The sequence below is a fragment of the Haemorhous mexicanus genome, chromosome 6 (assembly GCF_027477595.1).
Source record: "Haemorhous mexicanus isolate bHaeMex1 chromosome 6, bHaeMex1.pri, whole genome shotgun sequence".
NCBI classification, from domain to species: Eukaryota; Metazoa; Chordata; class Aves; order Passeriformes; family Fringillidae; genus Haemorhous; species Haemorhous mexicanus.
This window is the reverse complement of record NC_082346.1, coordinates 10173604-10200075: the sequence shown is the minus strand read 5'-3', so window position 1 is coordinate 10200075 and position 26472 is coordinate 10173604. Positions and strand designations below refer to the sequence as shown.

Genomic DNA, 26472 nt, shown 5'->3' with positions numbered 1-26472 from the left:
AGCTTACTTACTTCCTGATGTCCCTGATATCTTCATGGCTCACTGTGTGCAGAGCTCCCTTCTGGACTCTGTCCAGGCGCAAGGAGCGAGGTGAAGAAGGTGGCGATGTCTCACATTTTATGGTGGTTTTGTCATCTCGTACCTCTTCTCTGGAAGCTGGAGACTGGTGGGAAAGGAAGGAAAACTTCAGGGGCAATGCCAAAATATGAAGGCAATACCAACACTACACAAAACAGCGAAAGGAAGAATTTTATTTTAGTGTTAAAGGATCACTCTTGCCCTTACCCTTCTGCAGTTGCCTATTTTTTGCTTGATTTCTTTCTGAATTTCTTGTTACCTTCAGTGACAAATGACTACATTCAGTCTTAGCTACTGAAATGAGAAAGTAGCACTTATCTTTTATTCGTTCATAGAGCTAAGAACTAAAGTAATGCCTTCAGCACCATAAAATGAATATACCTGTCCCCAGTTCAAGCAAGTGCAAAGACAGAAAAACTAAAGAGACCTGTGGAAAGAATTATTAGCAAGATCATTGACTCTGTGAAGTTAGTTTCTACACACCTGTGGCTACAAAAGTTTGAGTAACAGAAAGAATAACTTATTTGTGTGTGCACTGACAACTTTTAAAATTCAGCACTGATGCATGAAGACTACAAAGCAGTGGTTGCAAACAGAAAGCAGCACAGCAGTCCTCCACACCAGCAAAAACAGGCAAACAAACACAAAACCGCACAAAACAAACCCACACTTAGGCTAAAATGATAAGCCATAATCTTCTTCTTTACAGAGCTACCCTGCAAATGCTTTATGTTCCTGTTATCCACTAATGAGTTTGGGGACAGGGAGAGAGATGAAGGGGCACACCATGAAATAAACTAAAGATTTTTACCTTTCTACGGTGTTTCCTTAAATCACTAGGCTGACAGATGCATGCAAAGAAAAGAAATTTGGAAAACCTGTATTTATTGTAAACTGTAGCACAGACTAAGACAACTAGAACAGACAAAACACCTTGGGGAGAATATAAACAACAGTTACAACAATGGCACAGAGAGATACTGGGTATGAAGTACTCCTTAAATCACAGATTACTTAAATGCATCCCCGAAGTGAGGAAAAGGAAGCAAAAAATAAACACTTAAGAGTTGGTTATCTACCAAAGTACCAGAGATGTTTGAGTGTGTTGGGACCGTCAGCAAATTAGCACAAAATATGTGCAGCAAAAAAACCCCAATAAGGTGTGTGGGGGTGCAAGGTGTTGCTTTGAAAAGGTGAGAGCTGCTTTGAACCTCCAGGTCAGCCACAGGAGCCTTAATAAATCATCTTCACTCATTCCTCCTCACAAGCCAGGGATTCCTGCAGCTGTTTCCTACACTGCACAAAAAGCAGCCCAGACTTTAATAATGTCAAAGAGTGCCAACAACAGCCAATTTCTATACAGTAACAGGATTCTGTTCTTTTTACAGCTTTCCAGTATTGGAATGTTTGAGCAGGAATTCACCAGCACTTTTATTTTATCCTCCATCCGCTGTACCTCACTCCCCAGGGAGTGCTCACCTCTGCCAGCTCAGAGAACAAGAGTTACACAAACAGCTTATTCAGACTGATGCTGACAAAAGTTAAATTTAGATAATTTGTTTAATAGCTCTCATTATTTAAAAAGCCTGCAACCAAAAATAAAATTGTTCCCCTTTGAAGTGGGACAGCGGGGAGGGGATGTTGTTTCCCTCCCACAAAGGATAACGTTTAATTGGTTTTGATTTAGAATACATGTAAATGTTGCAGCATTAATATGGAAAGTTTTGTTCAATCTGACTGTAGAGTACTACATTACTAAATCATAAGTTCACTGAATCATAGAAGGGACCTTTAAAGATGATCTACTTCCTCCTCAAGTTCTTGACAAAGCACTGCAGGCTCATTTTAGCATTACTGGATCTTTCATCCATTAAATCTGATAAGCATAAAAATGAAAATGTTCACCACATGGAATGAACTGTCCACGAGGACTGCTCAAGAGAGCTGTGGGCTTCACCATTTATCATGCTGATGCTTTTTAATCATGAGGGGCTTTCAACTGACTGAGCTGCATAAGCACTGGCATTAAGCTAATTTGCCTACATGATCAAAACCTAATGCAACTCTCTATTAAAATGTTGGAAGGCACAGCAGAACTCAGTCTAATAATCCATGATAGCTCTTCCTGAAGTTTCTAGAAAGCTCTTGTTCTCTAATTCTTGACTTCAAGCTTTCATAAATCAGTTGCCAGGTACAAAACTCTTCAAATACAGCTACAAGCACCAGATCAAGTGACTTCAATGCACAATTAGGATCTAAAGGGAACTTAATTACAGTTCACTTTCTTCAATTGCATTGGATTTCAGACCAGACACAATTCTCCTGATCTAGTTTTGGGGAAAAGAGCTACTTAAATTTGTATATGGTTTTCTCCTTGAGAAGTATTTAGCTTAACTAATAATTGTGAAATGTTAGAAGATAAAGCATTCCATAATCTGAATTTTGATAGCTTTTTTTTTTTAGAAGACTGCTTGCCCCTGGACATATGGCTAGAGCCATATGATTTTTATTTTAATTATCTTTATTTTAATGCAAAGAAGGCAAATTATTCCCTTGTATGAAAAAAATACTATTTGGTGTATTTGCACATTAATTTTAAAAAGCCAGCAAAACTACTTAGCTGAAATATTTGGTTTTAACAGTTTGTTTTATTTAACATTTTTGTAAAACAAGAAGGGGAAAATTTGTATCTTAATTTTACAGATGTCTTTACATGCATAAAGCAGCTCCTAGAAGAATTAATCTTCCTCAGCAATCGTAGGAATGTCAAAAGAAGGAAAATATCTTCATCTACTCTCTGAACTCCTAAGACTAAACTACTTTATCAACCACAAGGTCTAACAGGTATTTCTTTTACCTATCGGGCTTTAATAGCTTAAAACAGGACACTAGCACTCATTAATATTCAAACAGCAGTGACACCTTCCCAGTCTTCAAAATTAATATGCAAATCACTTTTTAGCTGAGTGTTCACTGGAACAGTGGACTGCTAAAAATAAAGTTTAAAGCAGATGGAGAAAGTGGTTGAAAAGAAAACATTATTTCTTCTAGAAAGAGGAGTCTGAAGAAAGACCATAACAACAGAAGGAATAAATACTTAGAGCACGAGATGTTGACCAAATAATAGACTCAAGCTCTGAACACTTTTCCTAATCATTACGTATCTTACACTTTTTATAGTAGTTGAAAGGAAGCAGTAGAAAAACCTAGAGAAAGGAAAAATACAGCTGAGTAAGCAGGAGAGGAAGGAACAGCCCATTTCCTAGAGAACAGGAGCGCTCCGAGGAGGAGGCTGCAGGCCATGGCTACCCACCAGTGTCATGATGCCCAGCCTGTCCACCTCCCTGGCGGGGCTGTGTGGGACGCGCCGGGGCGTGGAGCGGCCGCTGCCAGGCGGGGAGGAGCCGGCCAGGGCCCCGCCGAGCGCGGGGACCACGGAGCCCAGCGAGCGGAACCGGCCGTGCGCCTCCAGGCTGCCGCTGCCTACGCGGCTCTCGATCTCCTCCGCGCGCTGCTCCGTGTTCTCCTTCTCCTCCTGGATCAGCCTGAGGGAAAAAGAGCCTCACAGCAATGTGACATTCCAACAGGGACTGTCACTGTCATGTTTTCTGAAAAATCCCCTCGCCAGGATTTCTTCTCCTGGGAAGCTGAGAGGCCTCAGAGAAAAATGAAAACGATATTATCTCATTTGCTTCTCCTGTATTTTGCTGCTTTGAAATGTGGTTTGGAGATTGTTCATCCAAGAGGTGGTTGTTTGATTGGTTTCATGTGAATTGTTTTAACTTAATGACCAAAAATGGGGTAAGGCTATGTCAGGACTCTGGAAGGAGTCACGAGTTTTCATTATCATTCTTTGTAGCCTTCTGTCGGTATCCTTTCTCTATGCTTGAGTATAGTTTAATATAGTAGTCTTTTAATATAATATAATATCATAAAATAATAAATTAGCCTTCTAAGAACATGGAGTCAGATTCATCATTCCTCCCCTTGTCGGGAGACCCCAGAAAATACCACAAAGGACCACACAAACAGAAGCGGCACTTAGCAGAAAAACATGGGAAAATTCCCACTTTCCAGCATACTTTTATCAAAAGCTCCACAGCAGCAGACAGGCCATACCTGATCTCTTTGTTGATTGCATCCAACTGTTCCTGCAGCATTATGGCCAAAGTCTGAGCATCAGCCTGACCACTTGGTGACAGCAGATCGACTGAGCTGAAAATGGTCTCCCTGTCGTCCTCCATGTCAGACACATCCACATCACTCTCAAATGCTTGTGCCACATTTGCCAACACACTGGCTTGCTGGGCCCGCTCCCAATCCTGCTCATTCAGGGTCTGAACCTACAAGAATCCATTAAAGAAGTAAATCCAAGCTCAAATGGAAAAAATGTGACATCTCTACTACTTTTCAAGATATTTAAAATAATTTATGTAAGTCCACTTACATGCTGAATGCATCCATCAAGACAGCAATGTTTAGAGAAATGTAAAAAAAACAAGCTATAATGTAGGAAATTTTAAACCTCATTTAACTGCAAGATGCAGAACACACATTTAATTACAGTAGAATTTTGCTATCAATTCCATGGGAACTATGGAATCAGTTTTATATAATGGGTACTCATGCATCCTGAAAGGAAATGGAAACTGCTTGCAGAACAGTAATGTGTTAGATTAGAGTATACAGACACAAAAGTCGGACTGCTTCAAATTGTGCTTTACAGGCTTATCAAAATTAAAAAACAAAATTAAAAAATTTTTAAAAAACCCAACAAAACAAAATAGGAGTTCCAAACCACAATCTTGCAACCATTTGCTACCAATTAAAAGGACCAGCAGCTGTTCATGAGTTGTTTACACAGGATCTATAAAACTCAGGAGTTTTTTGCCAGGTCCTCCCAATTGTAAAACCTCCTTGCACCTGATTAGCCTCATGCACTGAACAGATCTGTTTTGTTATTTGTATTTTCCCTTACCTTGGAAGGCTCGTCCCTGAGAGCAGCCAGACGCCCCTTCTGGGGCCGCCTCAGCACGGAGGAGGAGCTGTAGGAGTCACTGTGACTGTCCCCCACAGAGGAAGATGGCACAGGGAATCTGAAATCTGCTCTGCTGCAACACAAAACAAACATTTCATCTTTACAAAGGGAGAAAGAAACAAAAAAAAAAAGTCACCCAAAAGATTTCTCTTGTCCCACCACTGCCAGTTTTTTTTAAGCAGTATAAAAATTGTTTTATATGCTCTGTAAAACTGAATTTACAGCAATGGCTGAAATATTTTAATTTATAATATACAAGATTGTATTTAGCATAGTGACCTTAAAGAAAATAGGAAACAAACAAACTATTGCTGGTACCTATGATGGAGTGATGTGGCTCTGAGCCTCACTTGGTCGTTTTCAGCCCTTAATGCATCAACATTTAATACAAGTTGATCCTGGAAAAATAAATAGAAAAACATATCATATGCTTTAAAAAAAAAATTAGTTTCAAATACAAATTTATAAGCTCACATTTAGGTTTTTTATCTCATTTCTCTGAAAGTTGGGAATAAAAGATTTTAAGATATAGCCTTTACCTATTTAAACATTGTTTTTGCTACACACAATACAGCACTGTCACAAAAGGGCATGCCAGAATAATTCTACTGCCTCTCTACCCTGACTCTAGTAATGACAATATGTATCTTAAAAACAGCTGAGTTCACATGCTACTAAGTTTATTATAATAAAGTGATGATAAGCAACAAGATTTGTTCAAGCTTTCTGCACAAAAGGCTCTAAAAGAATTCACTTTTAACTTGGGACATTTCTACATGCTCTAGAAACTCGGAATTTAACAAAAGTTAAAGTCAATACAATGAATGAGAAAACAACAAAAGCCTAAATAAAATAAAAAGTGGCTGATAATGAACATCTGTAATGAGGGACCTTGTCATTGCCAGGACAAGCAGAACATCATGCACCTTAGCTATTGCTAAGGAGCAGCCAAGTCTAGTAAATATTTCTCCCTCTGCTCCCCAGTTCTTAAAACTTAAAAAAGAATGTTAGCAGTTGCACGAGCATTTTGTGATATCCAATGCTTTGAGAAAACCTTATGGAAAAATACCCAACATTAAAAGTATTTCTCATTTGGTTTTGCTGTTCAAGGTCATATGTACAACAGTATCAAAATTCTACACAATCTCCAAACTTTGGCCAATTGCCAACATATCCAAGCCCTTCACATATTCAAAAGTGTGTTAAGTCTTGGACTAACAGGTTATGTATTATCTGTACAATCCCCCTAAAACTGTGGCACACAATACCATAAAATAAACAATAACAACTCTTTTCTTTTAAAAAGAGCAGGAAATGTTAAGTTTTATGAGGAATTACAATCTGATCCTGATGTGTAGCCAGGCAGCAATTAAGTTCCAAGATAATATTTCAGAAATGCAGTCTACCTTTTCATGCTGAAGTTCTTCTATTTGTTTTTTTGCATTTTCAATTTCTCGAATAAGTGAATTCTGAAATTAAAGGCATCACAAATTAAATCACTCATAAGCTTTACACTTTTAAAACATAACCATGATGATTATCAAAAAAATGCAGTCAACACTACACTAATGCATCTTAAATTACAGATCCCTGATTGCTTCCATGATTTCACTTTGATTATAGTTGAAGGTTTATCCTTCCAGGTGTACAGCCCGCTAAATAATGGATTTAGTAATAGCACTGGTTCCATAAATCTTTAATAGCAATAGCAGTCCTTTAAAGCTCCATTTCACAGTCTAACTAGTAAAAAAAAGGGAATAATTATGGAATAATTCAAAGTAATTCAAGAAAGACCACATGATCAGAACAAAATCTTAATGTTACCTGAATGTTTCTTCCCAAATTAGCATAAAAGAATGAGCTGGAAGCCTCAACAAGAACACGTCTCTAGAAGCTGTTAACTACAGTAAAGGTCAAGTAGATTTTCCTCATTATTTGCACATATAGTTATGGTTTGGAAGATAAGAGGGAGTCAGGGTAAACCCTGAGACATCACCTATTATTCAGGCATTATGAATGCAAGAGGAAGCAAACATTCAGTACAAGTCTGGAAACACCATTTGCATTCCAAAGCATTTTATTGCCATGACTTTAAAACCAAAGACACTCAGCTTTTCCTGAAACATTTCCCCAGATGGTCATTTCACCCTCTAGTAAAAGAAACCAAATACATTTTAATCCATGACCAAGCAACTCAAAATCAGCATCAAGCAAAGTCCACTTTAGAAGACATTACTTTGCTGGATGAAGAATAAGGGATCTAACTTCAAGCTGTGCATGGAAGAATAATCCATAAGGATCTAGATCCAAAAGCTGAAGGGAAGAAAAGGAGTGAAAAATGTGTCAGAAGACATAAACTGAGTGCAGGAGAAAGTTCCAAGATGTGCACTGACAGTGCAGGAAAAACCCGTTTACATGCATATAACAAGTCCCAAAATGATCTACCTGAGAAGAAAAGCAAATTGCAGGAATCCCACAATGACTCAGGGGAACTGGTACAGCCAAAAGCAGTGGGAAAACAAAGGAAACTGAACTGGAAAGGTCAAAGTTCCAATGCTTTAGGCTTCCTGTATTACACTGGATGAGCCTATTTATGCAATCTGCACCAGTCAAATAAAGAAGGATAAAGCTTCTAAAAAGCTGCCCTCTCAACAGCACAGTGCAGTGCCCAGGGACAACCTCAACAATTATTTTTAAGAGCACATTTTCAAAATCCACAATGAAAAAGAGCCTTAACAGCAACTACTTATTAATAAGGGTGACGTGTTTATTTGCTGAAGTTTCAGACATGTTGTAAAAGGCACAAATCATTACAGAATTACACATTCATTACTGGAATGTTACCTTGTCTTCCAGGGCAGCCATCCTCTCCTTGAGATGAAGCTGGAGCCTTTCATTGGATTCAGACAGGAGCTTATCAACAGTTTCTGACAAACGTTTATTATGCTCTTCATTCATCTTCTCTCTCTGTCTAGCCTGAGATACAAAGAAGCTGCTGAAAAAACTTCAGATTTGCAATCTCTCTAACAATTTCCAGGTTATGAAGGCAGCAAACTTTCTTTAATCCAAATGCATTTTTTTTAACAGCAATATTTTTCCACAGAGGAACACTGCATGTGCCTCCAGGGCTCTGTAGAGGGAATCTAAGGGACACTTCAGTCTTTAATACGTAATGCAAGACCAGAAGTTCAAAAATCCAAGCCTACATTAAAAAAAAAAATTAAAAGGCACAATTTAGAGTGGATTCCATTGTCTGTAACCCAGGAACCAATTTTTCCATAGTCATTTAATTCATCAAGTTTCTTCAAACTTTTATGGGAGACTTTCAGCACATTTTCCTTGAGATTTAAGGTTAGCCACAGTACAGTGACTCACTATCAGCCAGCCTAAACTCTAGCTTTATTTTCCAGCTGAGAAACAAAGAGGATTAGGTTCTTGCTTTCAGCTTTTTATTTTTGTCAAAATGATGTGCAGTACCCTTTGCAGTTCTTGATTCTTCTCTTCAAGCTGTGCCTCCATCTGTCTCAGCCGCTCCTCTATATTGCCATGTCTCTCCTCAGCCTGTCAATTTGAGAGCAAAATTAGAATTTGGGTGGGTTTTTAGGCTCCAAAAACACAGAAACACTGAGGCACAAGAATATTTCTAACATGCTTTGCACAACTGCTATTTATGATAAAGGACAATGCAGAACAGATGCTTTTCTGTCACCAAAAGGACCTTGCAAGAGTTCAGATGGGAAGTGGCAAAATGATGAAATCTCTCACCCCTAAGTACCATCATGAACCAACTACTACTATTTGCAAACAAGCTTGCAGCAGCAAAGTTCATTCATATTCCCAAGAAATAAAACAAAAAAAATAAATAAAAGTAAAGACTGAGTGCATTTTCAGCTTCTCCTCACTAGCCTGGACGATGGGACTCTTTGTTAGTAATCATGGCAAAGCAGAAAGCAGCAAGCAGAGACAAGGACTAAGATACAAATTCTACCTTCCTAAGCTTGGTGGCAAGTTCCAAAACTTTAGCATCTTTAGCAGCAGAGCTCCCAGGAGACAAAAGGTCAGACTACAGAGCCAGTTAGGGACAGGAAAGATAACAGGGAAAAAAATGAAACTAAGGCTTTGAAAGAAAACATGCACACACACACACACTTGAAAAGGCTCATTTGTGGTTAACTAAATATAACACTTCAGATTTCATTAGTCTATTTGCAGCCCTCTAAAAATCTTGGTACTTGGTAGTACCACAACTTCTCTCTCTCCCCACTTGCTTCACTTAGCAGTGTAAGAAATTTAGGTTCAGAAACAGTTCATGTTTAGAAGACTTTATGTCTATTATTGAATAATTTTAATAAAAAGAACCAAAATAATAATTCAGGGAGATATTTTTATGATGTAGAAGAGTTAACAGAAAACCCACTTGAGTTCCAAAGAGCAGAAACTTAAAAAACAAAGAGAGATTAAAAATTTAAAAAAAAAAAGCAAGAGTAAATCAGAGTGTCTTCAGAGAGATGAATGGGGAAAAAAAGTAGGAAATAAACATTTTCTGTAGGAAATAAATATTTTATGAATATTTATTCAAACAGGGAAAACTGGAAAGCAAATGTAACCAAACCAACCCTAGGAACAGATTTCCTACAGTGAGACACCAATGGAGGAGGGAGTCTGGAGGACACTGTGCCACCACCTCACCTTTGTAAGTGCTGCCACTCTCTGTGCCAGCTCAGCCTCCACCTCTGGCAAAGTCTCAGCTTTTCTCAGGGTCTGCTGCAGCTTTTGCTCAGCCAGTTCCAGTCTCTCTTGCAGTTGCCTGTTCTTATCTTCGCTCTGCACAGGGTTATGGCCAACAAGTGTTGAGGGTAAAAGAAATTATTAGTTAGAAAGTGGTTGGCTAAACAACCATTTCTGGCTTATAAAGTTGGACTATTTCACATCAAGTACTTCTCAAACTTCCTCTTTCACTAAGGCAATAGCCTGTAAAAAATCACTGGATGTTATGCAAATCTTGGAAGTTTAGGTCAGAATGAATAATTCTCACCCCCAAAACTAGAGATGCTTGGATACACATACAGTAACTTAAAAAGCCACAATTAATAGGGACAACAGCCCTGCTGCCCCAAGATAAAGTGCATTAAATTTCTCAAAACCATTTCCCCTTCTCAGTAAAGCTGTCTCATCTATATTCGCAGGGTAAAAGTCTCTGCAATATATGACTCCAGCTCCTGAAAAACAATCACTAATAACAGCACATTACAGCTGATATTTATCTCCCTAAAAGCAAAGTGCTTCAGCACAGCATGAACATTAATTATCTCCATTAGCTTTATGCTGAGCAAAATGTACTTCATCTCATCTGAAATCACAACCTGTCGGTGCATGGAGTCTTTAGTGGCAATTTCATTTTCAAGTTTATCATTGAGGTCATGCACGGATGTAGCTTCACGTTGTGCAGCGAGGTAGCGTTTCTCCAGAGTGGTGATCCTCTCCTCCATGTCCTCCTTCTGGGCCAGAGTCTGGGCAAGACACAACACAGAAGTCAGAATGTGAGAGATAATTTCAGATAAAATAATTTCAAATAATTTTTTAAAATCAGGTTATTTTTCTCAGTAAAAAATGAAGTGGAAAGAAATGGCTTTTTAAAACAGTTAATGATTAAAAACCACTGGTCTTCATAACCTTACACCACAGATCTGAAACTCTCCTTTCCAATGGTACACACAGAACAAATCTTGACTTGCTGGGGATGGTCAGAGAGTGTTCTGGGATTTAACTAAGCTCTCTTTCTATCTAATAAGGATATGTGGGACCCTGGAGATTATTCAGCAGTGACAGGAACTGTCAACCGCACCACTCAAATTAAAGGGATTCCTCAACCAAGTGCATCTTTTAAAAAAGGAAGAAAGAGTAATAAGCTAAGCATGTATGACAAGATCAAACATCTCTTCCAGAACATGCTGAAGTTGGCAATGCTAAATTCCAATCTATTAATGAAACATCTAGTTAGTCATAAGTTTATCCTGAAGACATTTTTTTTTAAGTGGACAATGGGACCCTTTGGTCTTTTAAACAAAAACTAGACACCCACCATGTCCTAAAAACCGTTTTCTTCTCATCTATCAAACCAAAGACTTCCAAAAACATAAAGGTTCAACTGAGCACCAGTGAGACTAAAATTTTATAAAGATGGCATTAGTGACTCCCCAAATCCTGACTGTTCCTTCCTCACCTCTCGTACATCCCTCTGTAACTTTGTGTTCATTTCTTCAGATTTGATTAAGTCTTTTCTTGCTGTGTCTAGATCTTCTTCCAGCTCTGTTACTCTGCTGGACAAAGCAGTGAGGCGTTCTTTCATTTGTGTCTGCTCTTTGTTTTGCTTATCTATGATGTCTTGGAGTTCAATCACTTTAGCCAGGTTTTCATCGTGGCATAATGAGCCATCAGAGGATCTCTATTAAACAGGGGGAAAAAAGTGTATTAGCATGATGCAAATTAGATTGAAAAACAAATTGTTACTCACCTGTAAACATCCATCCCCAAAGATAATTTTATTATTGAACAGACTGCAAAAGCTGAAATTTGAATAACTATGACTTTTTAACTAGATGATCATACAAAAATATTTTATTATGGTTTAAAATTAAAATGTTATAGTTAATGATTAAAACCCATATGTCTGCTAAGCAAAGTAAATAGCTGTACCTTCCCATTTGTAGTTGGTGTATTTTCTTGTTCACGATTTATATCCAGCATCCCATCTGGAAGTGTTTTCTTCTGATTATTTTGCTCTTTCAGAATCATTAACTAAAAGAAAAGTTTACAGACACATGTTTCAAGCCAATTCATTTTTCACTAATAATATAAGGAACAGCTGCAAAAGCAAGGGAGCAAAACAACAATTACTGATTCTACTGCCAGGTATGTATTAATAAAATCTGGCACAGGCACTCAAATACCTTATGCCACTGCAAACCCTTATTTTAAAGGCACAGGGACCCTTTTTATTGGTTTGGTTGGGGTTTTTTTGCTTGGGTTTTTTTGGGGGCAGAGAGGGTGTCAGGAGGTTGAGGTTTGGTTTTTTTCCTCTCCTGCTCTTTCAAAGCAGCTAAGTTAAAAATTAACAATTATTCCATTTGGCAAGAAATCAAAAGGAAGAAGTGAAAGTGAAACTTAACAAATTACTCTGTACAAATATTGACTGAAACACCCACAATGGACACATGAAGCCTTCTTTTAAGACAGAAACTTACCTCTTTATGTGTAGTACCTAGTTCTTCTTCCAATAAGCTACACCTTTCAAGTGCTACTCGTAATCTCTCCCTTACCTGAAAGGGTAATTTCAAATTATTTGAAATCATTCAAGTCAAAAAGAAATCAATTTTACTTGATGCTATGTCTTTACAGACAATAAATGACAGTGTTTCCATTACAATTAGAAACCTTCTTAATCTGGAGTCAGTCTTAATTACAACACATGCTACCAAAAAAATAACCAAATAATGCGTATTTTATAATCTAGCTTTTCCTCATTTCTGTCATAAGCAACCTGACCTGTATGTTTAGGCACTAAAAAACTAAACATACCCAGAATTTGCTTGTCCTTCTGCAAGGCACAGGCTGTATTTGCTTTTGCTCATTTACAACATGGAAGAACGGGTAGAATTCCACTTAAAATAATTTGCAAGATTTTATATACAAGGGTCACAAAGTCAGGTAAACTGCAAGTTGGCAACAAAGTGTACAGTGAACTTTAGCAGTTGCATATCCTGCTGCTAATATCAGGCACAAGTGAAGGGAGGAGTTCTTTTAATTCAGACTTCTATCCCAGTGTAAGCAGATTCTTCTCCTCCTCTTTTCTCTAGTCTATTTCTTTTATTAGATAATCAAAAGGATAAATCCTGATGTTGTACAGGTAAGCAGCTGTGTGCATTCCTACAGCAAATATATTGCTCCTGAACCATGCTGAGTTTACACTAACACAGTTAATGAAGTGCTTGAATAAACCACAGCACCTTGCTTTATTTAAGTGTAGCATCTTAACCTAGGAGAGCATTTACCAATGTAGTTACACTGCAGAAATTTCTACAATTGCAGTACAAAAACTGCCTGGCCCACACAAAGGAAAGAGGATGAAAAGGTGTTAGGTACAATACTTCATTACCTTTTCATCAAGGGCTTTGTGGTGCTCAAATAAGGATTTTAGTGCTTTTAGAACTTCTACTTCACTAGAAACTCCTGCTGGAGACTGAGCTTGCCTCTTCACAACAGTCATCCTGAGGGATCGCTCATGCCTGGAGACAAGACACTCCAGATGTTCCAGTAATAGCTAAAGCAAAAGGAAAAAAAAGAATAATGTTTATTCCTGTTCTGTACAGCTGCAGAAAACTTTGCCTCCTAGAACATCAAGGGTAGAGTTCTAAACTTCAAATTTCATAGACAAAGGATATTGTATTGAGTGTAAGGACTCATTAACATTTCAGCTGTATTAGCAGAGTAAGCTGCTCAAACAGATCACCACAACCAGCCCACTCTGCTTCTCTGATCCCAGAGCTGCAGGATTACAAAACTTTAACAACAAGAAATCTGGATGGCAGATAGCAGTGCAGTCTTACAAGCTTTTCCTGATTCTGCACAGCAGCATTTGGAGTTGTGCACGAGCTGCCAAACCCTCTTGATCAACACACACACATTTGCACTTCCATGGGGATTCATGCACAAGTATCAGGGGAAAAAGTACTTTTAGCTTTTCAAATTCAACATTTGTTTTCCTCCCTGTTGCTGGATGCTTTAACAATGGTGAGTTTGGAGGAGAAGACAAGGAACTGACCCTTGTGTTATTCCTTTCTGCTTTCAGTTCAGCAATTTCTTCTTCCCTTTCAAGCAGCTGCTCCCTGCATACATTCAGCTCTTTTGTGAGTGCTGCAAATTCCTGGAACAAACCAGACAGAAATATAAGCGCATCAAATATCAGCACACAGTGAGAGTGGATTCATATGAACACTTGACAGTTCCTTGAAGCATTTATTTCAGATGTGCAAAGCCAATACAACTGTATAGTCATGCTAAGCCAGCTTCAGTTCAAACATTTAAAATCTTAATGCTGCCAACTGTAAAGACAAATGATGTTTGACCAAGATTTTGAAAACTTGTTTGTATCTCAAGGCACTTATATGAGTTGGAGTTTCCCTGGTAAGCAAAAGGAAAAACATATTTGTAACATGCTTTGTTATAGTTTCAAAGAGTTGTTAGCTTTGTGTGTTTTGGTTTGTTGTTTTTTTTTAACAACTGCTGAGGGAGACATGAAAAAACAGAGCATTAAGCACAGCAAAATAAGGAAACCAACAAACATGACATATTTCAAGTCAGTATTTAATTGTGAGCAACAATTAATAACCCTGACATGTACCAGATTACAGCTAAATACAGGAATTTCATTCAAGCCTTCCAATCTCACAAAAGGGAATAAAGCAGCCCTTTCCCTACAGTCCTGCTAGAAATCTCTGAGGACTAGAATCAGAATTTTCTGAAAGCTGAGCCCAGGGGCTCAAAGCCCTCAGAAGGCTCATCCTTCAAATTCTATAAAGATTTCACCAAACAAAACCCAACCAAAGTGAAACAATACAGAGTGAAGTGTCAACAGGGAACAGGAGTGGAGCTAACTCACATCACTTACTGCTTGCTTATTACTACAGTGAACACAGTCAATATGAAAGAATATCCTCCTACAGTTAGGGGTTGCTGTCAGGAAATGATTGCACTAATATCTGCAAGAGCCACTGTAGCCTAAACCATTTCCCCTCTCTATCAACAGCCTCACTAAAAATAAAAGAAAAATAAAATAATAAAGTTAATATAAGGCATTTAATATAAAGAGATTTAAATGTTCAATTAACTCAGGGACCATACTCTGAATAGAACAAGAGGTACAACTATACACCACATTTAGAAGCAAACACAAAGCATAACTTTATCTACCCTGGAAAAATTTAAATTCTAATCTGAACTGCACCGGAAATGAGAATTGACAGTGTGAATGTGAACAAGTCCATCCTTTAGAAAAGAGCCTTGCAAGAAAGCAACCCTCATGTCTTGTCAATGCAACTTTTTAATGTGAAAATAAATATGCTTCAGTCACTCCAGTGGCCAGTGAACACACCAGGAGCACATGAATAAGAAAACATCAAATGCTAATAACTACCACTCCTTTCTGTTCTCCGAAATAAGGAAAATACTCACAAACAAGAGCCTTGCCTAATAAACAATGGATTTGTACAGCTGAACTGCTGATTAGCAGGACAAGGTGAACACAAATAGCCAGCTAAGTGGAGACACAATTGCTGCTTCTCTACTTTTTCCAAACTCTGCAAGACACACTGCTTATCAGCCAGCAGCTGCATATCAAGTGAAAGCTTAAGATGGAGCTGTTCTGCAGCAAAATTCAAAGTGACAGAATGCACATGCTTAAAAGCAAAAGGCCACATCAACCAATTAATTATACTAAGCACATCTGTAAATTCTAACATGCAGCTAAAATAAGCAGGCACAGTCAAAACACACTGCAATTTCCAATATTCATTTGGTAAACATTATTCTAAAATATACACATGACTGAAAAGACAAAAAACACATTGCACAATATACACCTGGAGTGAACTCTGGAATTACTAACATATCAAGCTTTTAAAAATTGCTGTGAAAAAGACAGCAATACTACCACCACCACAAATGCAGAATCCATGCCTATAATCCCTCTTCCTAAATCAAATCCTGCTCATTGGAAAAAAGTTTCAATCCCCCCACTTAATCAGCAAAAGACTGCAAGACATCTTCATTTATTTTCCTTTCTCAACTGCTAAATTATTTGATTTCTCTAGCACACTTAATAATTACATTCATATAAATATTTCACTGCAGTATTTCATTTGCACTCTTAAAAAAAAAACCAAAAAAACCCACTATTATTTTCAAAATGGCCAGGAAACATATCCAAAACAACCTGGTCTGTAAATACAGCTACCAGAACTTTTACACCCACAAAACAAGTTACAAAAGGGTCCGGAGTGCAAGGGAAACCAAGAGAGGAAAAACCTACTTCAAGCTTCACTGGAGCTGACAGAAATATTGACTCTATCAGGAGCTTTCCCAGCAGAGTGCTCCTTCACATCCAAGCTTTTCCTGCACTTTCAACATGCCACCTGTGGAAGCTTCCAAGACTCCCAGGGAATTGGCAACACATTCCCCTTTTGCTCTCACATGAGCTCAGGTAAACCTGAAACCAAAGCTGCCATTTTTCAAGGGCAGTCCCCACTTATCTTTACAGATTAGATAATCATGTAATACTGAGAAGAGCTTGGTATGAATTTACTTTCTTGGTGTGTTTCCCCTTCCAAATTAATAACAATATAAGAAGAGTCATTTTTAAAACTAAATGCCAACATCAACATTTAGAAACATAACATTGCCCAATTCTCCAGATTACACCGGCCTGAAGTTTTATATTTTTTCCTGCCTCTATCTCAAGTCTCGAAAACAGGATGAAAAGCACAGCAAGGACTACCAGACACCATCTCATCATCCTTTTTCAACTTCAAATCACTGCAGAGCATCAATATATAGATATCTTTTATCTGTATGAGCTTCCCCACATGAAAACCAGCTATACATTTGAAAGGAAAGTTATTCACTCCTCAGATGGTTACAGGACACAGAGTTCCAGTCCATTGCATACTCCTGTGTAAATATAAATTGTGGCACAAATAGATCCCAATTGTGACATGAACCATCACACTGTCAGATGACCTAGAGCAAGAGTGCACACAGGAATTTATACTGCTGCTGTATAAACACACTGACAGGGATTGCTGGCATTGCATAACACCTCCATTGCTGTTTGTTTTGACATAATAGAATTGCTTTGAGTCCCGTGAGCTGCCTAAGAAAGAACATTTGAACGTCCTTAGTTTCAGCTGACACTGCCAAAAGACATGTCCTTTCTAGTTTTAATACTTACCTTCAATGGGAGACAATTTGTGATTTCCTTAAGCAGTTCAAAAGCAGAGAAACTATTTGCACCTTTATCATCTCAAAAAAATTCAAGTTGTCTCATAATTTCTTCCTTGGCATTAGATGAATGTACAGAAAGAATTAAGAAAAAGGAAAGAATCCTGAGAGACTTTCCCACTTGACCACAAAGCTGTGTCACTTTTCTGTAATTAAGAAGACTGAGAGCAAAAGAATGAAGTTCTGCTCAGTTTCTGGCTGCCATCAAAATAACAAATACACAGTGCTGGGGACTGACAGGAAAGGAACTCACAATGAGCACTTCAGAGCACTCACTGGAATTGGTGGGAGAGTGCTGAATTTACCAGGGAAATACTCCCTGCTGGTTAGAACATTCTGGCAAACACCCATACTCTACACTAAACTGAAATGTTTACTGAAGAAAGTAACTTTCTGACCCAACTGAATCATTCCAAACACATCACTCTTGCTGCCAAAAATAAATATTCTCAACAAAAAGTCACTCTGAGCAAGTAAGTTGGTTCTTGTTCAGTAATGCATTTTCTGGGCTTTTTTTGTTCCCAAGCTCTAGGATTTTTTAAAGCAAGAGCATTTCTTCTACCTCAACCTTCAGAGCTGACCTTCAACCTTCAGTATTTAGATGCAACAATACAAACATCCTTCCAAAAGCTGAATCCATTAGTGCTGAATTGTCAAGCCTGGCTGAGCTGACACACTTAGGAACTCCAAGATCCCAATCCAGGAACATTCCATCTTTCAGAGAACAGGTTCCCTTCATGTTCATTACAAACATAATACATAGGATTCACAGACAGCACATCACAGACCAATAAATGCTACATGACAGGAAGGTAGTATTTAACCTGGGGAAACACTTGAAAGAAACAGAGGTAATCCCTGAAAGTCTGTTAATATAAGTTGTATATTAGGGATGCTCTATAAATAACTAAATTTGTTTGGAATTTGATCAAGCAAAAAAACCTCTTATTACACAAGAAAATGCAACACCACTTGAGTGCACAAATAATCTTGAATTACAAGCAACCACATGGCCAGAAAATTTACATAAATTATGAAAATATGTCATAAAAAAGAGAAACATTTTGAATCCATAAAATATTATTAAATACTGTAAAGTAGTAACTTCAGAAGATGAAGTTGTGACTGTTAGATCTTTAGGAACATCTCTGACCCAAATATATGATTGGAATTTATCTGTTTAATCTCCAAGTGATATTTTGGTTTACTGTTATCATTCTGGTCTGCCGACTGAATATCAAGCAAGCCACTCACAAATCTGAGCTGCTGAAGAGAGCAGGAAAAGAACAGCTGGGGGAAGTGCAGGACATCAGGAGTGAAAACCAATGGGATCTGAGATAAGTTTCCATCATGATGTTTGTACCGCACATAAACCACAATTATTCCAAATGATGACTGCATGGAAATGGAAAATATACAGTAAAAAAAAAAAACACAAGAAAAGAAAATTAAAATATCTAGGTTTTTTCCAAGGGTATTTCACAGTCACTTCACTTTAAATCCAAGGGGTTTAGGTAGCACAGTGACCAAGAGCCCCAATATATTTGAAAGTTCCTAGCAAGCAAATTTTCATACCTATAAAGTTTGTTTTGGGATTTTTTTAGGCTAAGAATCAGAACTATAAAATTATGAAACAGTTCAAGGATATTGAGAGTTAAAACTGAGGAGAACTGACTTGTTTTCACCATTAAATCCAACCTTGGGAAAAAACATAGTCACACAGATTATGCTTTGCCTGTTCCATGTAGTTAAACACACTGCTTTCAACCTTTCCCTATCTCTGGCACTTGCTAATGGGAAAGAAAAAAATAAGCATGGAGTGTGCAAAGAAAAATATTTTCCTTTTCACTTCATGAAACTAATTTCCAGTAAGTATCGAGCAGCCTGAAATGACTAAGCTAGAAACATAAAACTTATTTCAAACATTAACAGAATCAATTCTATTAAACAAATTTATCTGTTGCTCTCAAAACCCCCAGAACTTAAAAGGAAGTGTAAGAGAATACTTCAAGTAATACTAATACATGGATATGACAAATTCTTGTGTTTTGGAACACTGAAAGGCTTTCCAGTCTCAAAGTAGCTGATTTTCCAAGTGGAGCTAATTACCCACCAGAGTGAGAACACACTGGAGCTCATTACATAATTAGTGTATTGGCCTCCTTTCCTATTTCTGTGTATGCATAAGATGTTTTATAACTCAAAAGACAAGCACCAAAACTGAAGTTCACATTTCTTTTCGGTCAAAAAAAATTCTCCCCTTCCAACTAGCAGCACTGAGATATAGAAAAGGTTAAACACCACCTCTGGTTAACTCTCAAAAATCTGTATTTTCTATGGAAAAAACTTGCTTTTTTTTTTTCCTCTATCAAGAATTGCAACACTGCACAAAAACACTCAAGTGAATATTGCTGCCAGCCAGTGATCAATACTAAACCTGAGTCACCTCTTACCATTCCATCCCTTTTTTTTAGCAGGTCTCCTTCAAGTGTCCCTCTTGGACTGACCTATCTAGGCTTTGTCATTAACACTGCTCAATCCTAAACAGGCAATTAAGTTTTAACGTGTTTACAGTTGCATAATGTTATTGCTCTAGAATGAAACTCTGGCTGTTCCCAGCCCACTTTAGAGCTGGAAGCAGAATCCACTGCCTGGCATTTGACAAGCTGAGAGCCAAAGGACTCCTCGCTCACAGCCAGCAGGTACCCAACGTATGCCCAAGGGCAAAATGGAAAAGCTTATAAAGCAAGCCCAAGTCTCCATGGCAATACGTGGGTTTCCAATTACCATCCTGAGTGAGTTGCCCAAATTTATGCACAGCTCAGTTCCCTGAGCATGAACTACAAAGCACAAAATCCAGACTTCAGCGCTGGGAGCTTCCGGAAGTGCAAGGAAACATAAGTGGAGAAAGGTAGGATTTGGCAGCTTAGCAAAAGGAAAGCAGGAGCAGCAGGAAAAGGGAGTAGAAACACATCAGCTCTCCTCTGTTCTCCCCCCTGTAACTCCCCTTCCCCAATCTAACTAACACATTCCAGACATGGCCTATTTGGGGTGCAGGGGGTAAAAGTACCGGAACCCAAACCTGGATCCAGCCTCTTGCTCCTCTGAGAATTAGGGGTTTTCCTTTCACCACATGAATCCCTGCTCAGCCATCACACACACAGCAGCAAAGTCTGGAGTGGGAGCCTACAAACCCTTGTGCACAGAGCCCTGGAATCATAACTCCAGCCAGTCCAAACCTGGACTAGCAGAACCCTCACTGCCTGGCCTCCTGGATCTCATTTTCCCTAAACCCAGCAGAATCGTGCTGTTATGTACACAAGGGCAGAGGCAAAGCCTCGTGCAAAAGCAGATCTTTGTGCAGCACTGAAGAGCCAGCATTCCCTGGTCACACACCATGCTTGGGACTGAAGGGACAGAGGGCAACCTTCCAGGCTACTCCATTATAGCCAGACCTCCATCCATCCTCCACGGGGAACACAAGTCACACACGAGACACAACACAGTCCCTACAAGCCTGTTTGCAGCTAATGTGGGCAAAACCAAGCCAAGCCACAGCTGCATCCTACAAACTGCTCTGTAGTCTGAGAAAATAAGGAAAGAACAATGAGGTTGTTTAAACAAGTCAGAAAACCTCATCCAGTCACTCCTATTACAACCTGCAGTTTGTTCTGCATCTTCTATAGAGTAACCAGCCTTGGGATCATCACAACACTCAGAATCTCTAATTTCTCCAGATAGTTTGTTAATCTTTGCACCAGTCTTAACAAATCAACACAGCTTGTTCAAATCAGGGCAGATCACACAGGGTGATCAATTAACCCAGCCAGAGCAGACACAACCCGTTTTTATGCCAGCCTTTCAAACCCCTTTTAAAGCTACAGATGTGTATCAAATCAACCAGTGAAAAACTCCACCAGAGTATCTGGTTCTCCCCCCAAGGCTTTCTCCAAATATTCAACTGAGAAGGCAAACCCTGCAAGTTAGCAGCATGCACAGAGGATTAACAAGAAATGAACATACTGAGCACTAACTTGAAATACCAGTTTGAAGTTATTTTCTTCACTTGTCTTTGTAAAAATACTTATGAAATGTTGCCTCTATTCAGGCAAAACCCTGGATTTTCTCAGTAAGGAAGTTCAAAAGATGAAGCATTAAGAGAGCAAGCACAGGAAATAGAGAAGCAGCCTTCAGACGTGCATGAAACTTGGCATCTATTCATATGCAACAGTAGCAGAAAACCTCCCAATCACTTCATTGTGGTGTGGCTATGCAAAGAGTTCCACCTTAGCTGCTCCTCAGCGCACAGGAATACGCCCCCTGAAAAGGCAGATAAGGAACAAAAGTATTCAGAACCATACCAAGCTTGTTTTCCTTGGAAAAATGTCCAAATCGGCTAAAATATGCATCAGGAAAACTTTAGTCATCGTTGAAAAACGGGCTTTTCAACTTGGGATGGCTACTTTGTGCAGAGCAGTAACTGTTGAGAAAAGCTGATAACAAACTAATCCCTTCCAATACTGTACCACTCCAACCACCAAGATTCCAGAATAACAGCTTAATTTAACACAGAATAAGGCTACAGTACTGGGGGGGTGTTTGAAAAACAACTGCCTCTCAGTGACACACTGAATCAATGAACTCTAAGGATTTCACAATCAGAGTTACCACATTCCTGCACCCCCAGCCTAGTCTACTTTGATGAGGAACTAATACAGTAAAGTAGCAGCACAACTTCTTAGGTGTAGCTTTAGGCATCTCCATTTTTGGAGTCCATGTTAGTGAAGAAACTTACCCACACCCATACCCACCATGGCAAAAGGGGAATACACTTGTACTTAATTAAAGAGCAAGAATCTTGCATTACCAGTTTGACAAGGTATGGGACCAAAACCAGTCTCCATCTTTAATATGAGAGTAGAGGGATTTCACTGAAGTTTGTCCTCTCCTCACACAAAGCTGGTCAAGATTTCCTGAGATTCTGTGCTGGACAGGACAGCATGCAATCCTGCTTGAGGATGCCATACTATAGAACAACTGCAAGATGTGCTGAGAAGATTTAAGAAGCTCCGTAATTTTCCTAGGACCCCCATTCTGGAGACTAAGCAGCTACAGCAAGATCTTTTAAGTTGTAAACAACATCAAATTTTAAGTTTACCCAGGCAAGAAAAAAATATTTTTCTGCACATCAACTCTAAACATACTGCACTTACAAGAAACAGCACAATTCTAGCTCAACTGGCATTAAATATTAAATTTCTATGACTTTTATAAATCAGAAATTATTTAACCCTACATGCTATATTCTAGTCATGTTACATGACTAATACTGCAGAGTTTTTTTACAAACAGACCCAGGACAAGACCCATCATGTACAACTATTTCAATGACAAGATACTCCTGCTTGCAAAAACTCTGAGCAGCAGCTGAGGCCCTGCCCTATTCTAATCGTTCATCTTGGCCTCTGGTTGCCAGCTTTAGTTCTGTGGCTAGCAGCTGAAAAGTACATTTTTCACACTCTCTTAAGAAGGAATGCTTGGGAATATCTGAATAAGGCTGGCCAAGCCACCCTCATTAAACAAGCACCAGCATGTACTTCTCCCTCAGTGCTCTCCTATTTTTTATATATATATATATATATATATATATATATATATCTCTGTATTTATCATTTTTGCCAGGTGATGAACACTTCAGTCTTATAATTTCAAACTTGTTTAAGCAAGTAATACTCACTGAGGACAGATACGTGCCTTCAGCAGGTAATTCAACTTACCAGCTCTTCACATTTTGTTTTTCCCTACTTCTCTGTACTCAATCACCCCAGTTTACAGGCTGTGTGGATTCATTGGGCTAACTGAAGCTAAATATGTACAAATCTGTGATATTCTGAATAAATTCTACTGTACCATTCCTTGGAAAAGTTGCACCATTTTAGCAAATACTCCAAAACAAAGCAATTCCAAAGTCCGCACAAAAATGCACAATCTCAGTTCCTACAACAGACACGTCTGCTATCTAAACACAGAAAAAAACTAGGAAAAAAACCAGTAACATAGATGAAACATTGAAGGGCTGTTTTAGGGGGAGGGGTAAAGCTTTATTTAAAGTTCAAAGTCATTTTTGTGTCTGCCACAAACAAAACAAATCTATACTGAACAGTTTTAAACTTGGTGATACCTGAACCCAGTCAGCAGAAGGAAACCAGGGAGATGAGCAAGGCTATAATGCAGAGAAGAAATAATTAAAGAAAAAAAAAATCTATCAATAAATGTTAAATAAATGAAAAATAAATAAATGAATAAAAGACAAGGGCAAGGCTGTCAATATGGTGTTACCACTACCAAATGCTGAAGTGAAAGATGGGTTGGTGGGGAACCTGTGAAGCTCCTGTTCCACACTGGACTAAAAACAAGGGAAAGATGATGCAACAGGGAAGCCCTGCAGCCTCCTACTCCACTGAGACAAAAGAAATGCTTGGACCATTTATCCTCCTCTACTTCCCAGGACTTAATCTTTTATAACCATTGTACAAAATTCAGGAGAGGGTTATGCAGTCTCCACTAACTACAGCTCCAGAGTTACACCAATGTCAGTATCAGCATAAAAGAGACCCTGGGAGTGGAAAAGGACAGCTAAAATCCTAAAAAGCTGTTCCATTTCCACTTTACATGAAGCAAAGTAATTCCAGATTTCTTGAGACAAAGACTCAGCTTTTGGAAGATAATGGTGTGGAACCACATCCTGCAAAGACATTCTGAAAACTCAAGCAGCCTGTTTTAGAAAATAAATTACTGGATGCACCTGCCTCGTGCTCTTTAACACAAAGCTAGAAGAATGTTAAGACTTTCCAAGCTTTTTCCCATTAACTACAAAAAGGTGATCATGTTGTATGAAAAATACATTATTTAAGAATAACAAAAAGATTCACAGTGGTATCCCAGGGCATCCCTGAAATTCTCTAAACCAAACTTTTAGTCATTCCCCCAAATGTACTACAGAAAACAGAGAGCTTTGAAGGGAGTTCACCTTACACAGGCAGAAACATGTGGAAAGCCCAACTAGATTCACCCACACATCCAATATCACCCTCCACATGGGCTCTGCTCTTCCAGCCTTGGGCCTCCTGAATGCAACACCATTCTTTACATCCAAATTAGATTAACTGAGGAACTCCAAACATGAGAATCCCATTTATTAAATGTTTCATTTGGATCAGAAGTTTCTTTTACTGCTGGGTTTCCAAAGCAGCCCATGCCTTAAATCCCAGTAGAAGCAAGAGATTGAAACATGAGATGCATCCAGGACTTTCAATACCCTACACAAGAGAACCTTAAAGCATATAAAATTACAGAGTCCAGCTTCCCACTGGCAACAGCAAATCCACAAGCACAAGCTACTGTGAAAAGCACAGCAAATAACAGAATATAGCTCTGGTACTATTAGTTCAGCAAGGTTGAGAGTCCCATGGATGTTTAGCTCACAGGTTTCCCAATTACAGATTGGAATGCAAAGAAAATGAGAGCTTTGACTCCAACATTCTACTGGCAAAGTATATATTGCTAAATAATTGTGACAGGCTCACATAGGACAATTGAGAATCCACAACTCAAACCCACAAATCCACAGTTTAAACCCAGCAGTCCCTTCAGATGTGTACAGAACTCCCTTTTCACCCAATTTTCTTAAGGCAATTTGGGGTTGCACAGTGAAAAAACTTGCATATCAAACATTCTGTAAAGCAAATGAGCAATTTCACTTTGAGATCTCTCCCTCCCTTTTCATGACTGTGCTTGGAAATTCAAAAATAGCTTAATAAAAGTGGTCACTATTTATGGATATAGCAGCAATAAAAAACCAAGAGTTTATGATCCTCCTTATTGAGTGAGCCCTCTCCACATTGAAGAATGTTTGTTTAGCTTTTACACCAAGCATTTTGATGGCCAAAATTCCTTTTCAAGTAATTCAAAATAAACACAATTTTTCAGCACTGAATACTGTCAGTGTTGAAGACAATGATCAATAGACTTCATCAATTGCAAGGCAGTTTCTTCACATGAACATTCACAGATCTTTCAACCATACATCAGGCCAGTCTCAACTTTGTACTAGCCAACAGAGAAATTCTTTGTTTAAACTGCACATCTTAAGGTGGCTTTGTTTTGTTTGGCTTTTTTAACTATGTAAATTACTAAGTTCCATAGGCTTATATAATTAAATCCTTATATATGTGCACTGTTCTGTAAATTTGAAGTAGGAAAAGAAAATCTCACTTCTCTCAACAGTACAGTGTTTAACAATCTCCATGCTTTACTCATTTTTACCACATAATCTACCCTGCCATTCTATATAAAAGGTAAATATGCCTCCAAAAATAATGTTTTAAAAGTATAGAACCAAATTTTATATTCATTAATGTGAGAGGAAGGATTAAAAAAACCAAACACTGCGCTTCATAATATTTCTCTACAATTGGATACCCAACTCTACTATGTACTAGCAATAGGAGTAAAGCAAAACACAGCATGACTCAGACCATATCCAAAGAGAGATTACTGCTCTACAGAATGGAAAAAAAGAAAAAAAAAGTTAATTAAATTTTAAAAGAAAATCAAGAGTTGCCCATTTTCCTATGACAACAAAGAAAAAATGCTTACTTTCTAAAGAGAAGTTCTTTTTTCTCCTTAACAAAACTCAAAAGGTCACAAATCAAATTTTTCAAGCTTTTTTCTAAGCAGCCCTTTAAACAAGTCCTTATTTAAAATCTGTCCTGAAGATATCTGATTATGCTCAATACTGCTCATGTAGGGATATTTTCATTAAGGAATCACAGAATCCTAGCATGGTGTGGGTTGGCAGGGACCTTAAAGTTCACCTCTGCCATGGGCAGGGACACCTTCCACTAGACCAGCTAGCTCAGAGCTGCATCCAGCCTGGACTTGAGCTTTGGTGCACTTCACAGAATTTGTAAAACAAAAGACTAAATCTAGGTACTTATCTTTCTGAAAACATAACCAGAAGACAGATGAATTACAGGAATATGCTGAGTGTTCTTATTCATATGTATCCATCCATAGCCACGGCACATTTCAGATCCAACCAAAATTATATTGCTGTTAAGATCTCCACTACCATCCCCAAAAACCATATCCTCAGTAGACAGGAGCATAAACACATGAGCAAAGTTCAAGGCCACTGTGGAACAGCAAAAGAGAAGATTAAGCAACAAAACTTCTCTTTTGAAAAATGTTGCAGCTCCAGCCACTGCAGGAACAGGCCACAGAGCCTTGTCAGGCTGATC

General features: G+C 38.5%; 1 protein-coding gene across 4 annotated transcripts in view; it reads right to left on the bottom strand.

Moving 5' to 3' along the window:
* PPFIA1 (PTPRF interacting protein alpha 1) overlaps nucleotides 1-26472 on the bottom strand; it is a 55069-nt gene that overhangs the window by 20166 nt on the left and 8431 nt on the right. For 3 of the 4 annotated variants that reach the window (XM_059848424.1, XM_059848427.1, XM_059848426.1), the window contains exons 3-17: nucleotides 13938-14039; nucleotides 13272-13436; nucleotides 12361-12435; nucleotides 11813-11914; nucleotides 11340-11561; nucleotides 10480-10626; nucleotides 9806-9940; nucleotides 8594-8677; nucleotides 7961-8092; nucleotides 6523-6585; nucleotides 5435-5514; nucleotides 5057-5189; nucleotides 4198-4421; nucleotides 3392-3623; nucleotides 12-163 (exon numbers count right to left, since the gene is read on the bottom strand). In XM_059848424.1, coding sequence (XP_059704407.1) covers nucleotides 12-163; nucleotides 3392-3623; nucleotides 4198-4421; nucleotides 5057-5189; nucleotides 5435-5514; nucleotides 6523-6585; nucleotides 7961-8092; nucleotides 8594-8677; nucleotides 9806-9940; nucleotides 10480-10626; nucleotides 11340-11561; nucleotides 11813-11914; nucleotides 12361-12435; nucleotides 13272-13436; nucleotides 13938-14039 — 2048 coding nt within the window. The remainder of the gene's footprint in view (nucleotides 1-11; nucleotides 164-3391; nucleotides 3624-4197; nucleotides 4422-5056; nucleotides 5190-5434; nucleotides 5515-6522; nucleotides 6586-7960; nucleotides 8093-8593; nucleotides 8678-9805; nucleotides 9941-10479; nucleotides 10627-11339; nucleotides 11562-11812; nucleotides 11915-12360; nucleotides 12436-13271; nucleotides 13437-13937; nucleotides 14040-26472) is intronic. The other variant, XM_059848425.1, reaches the window with a different exon arrangement.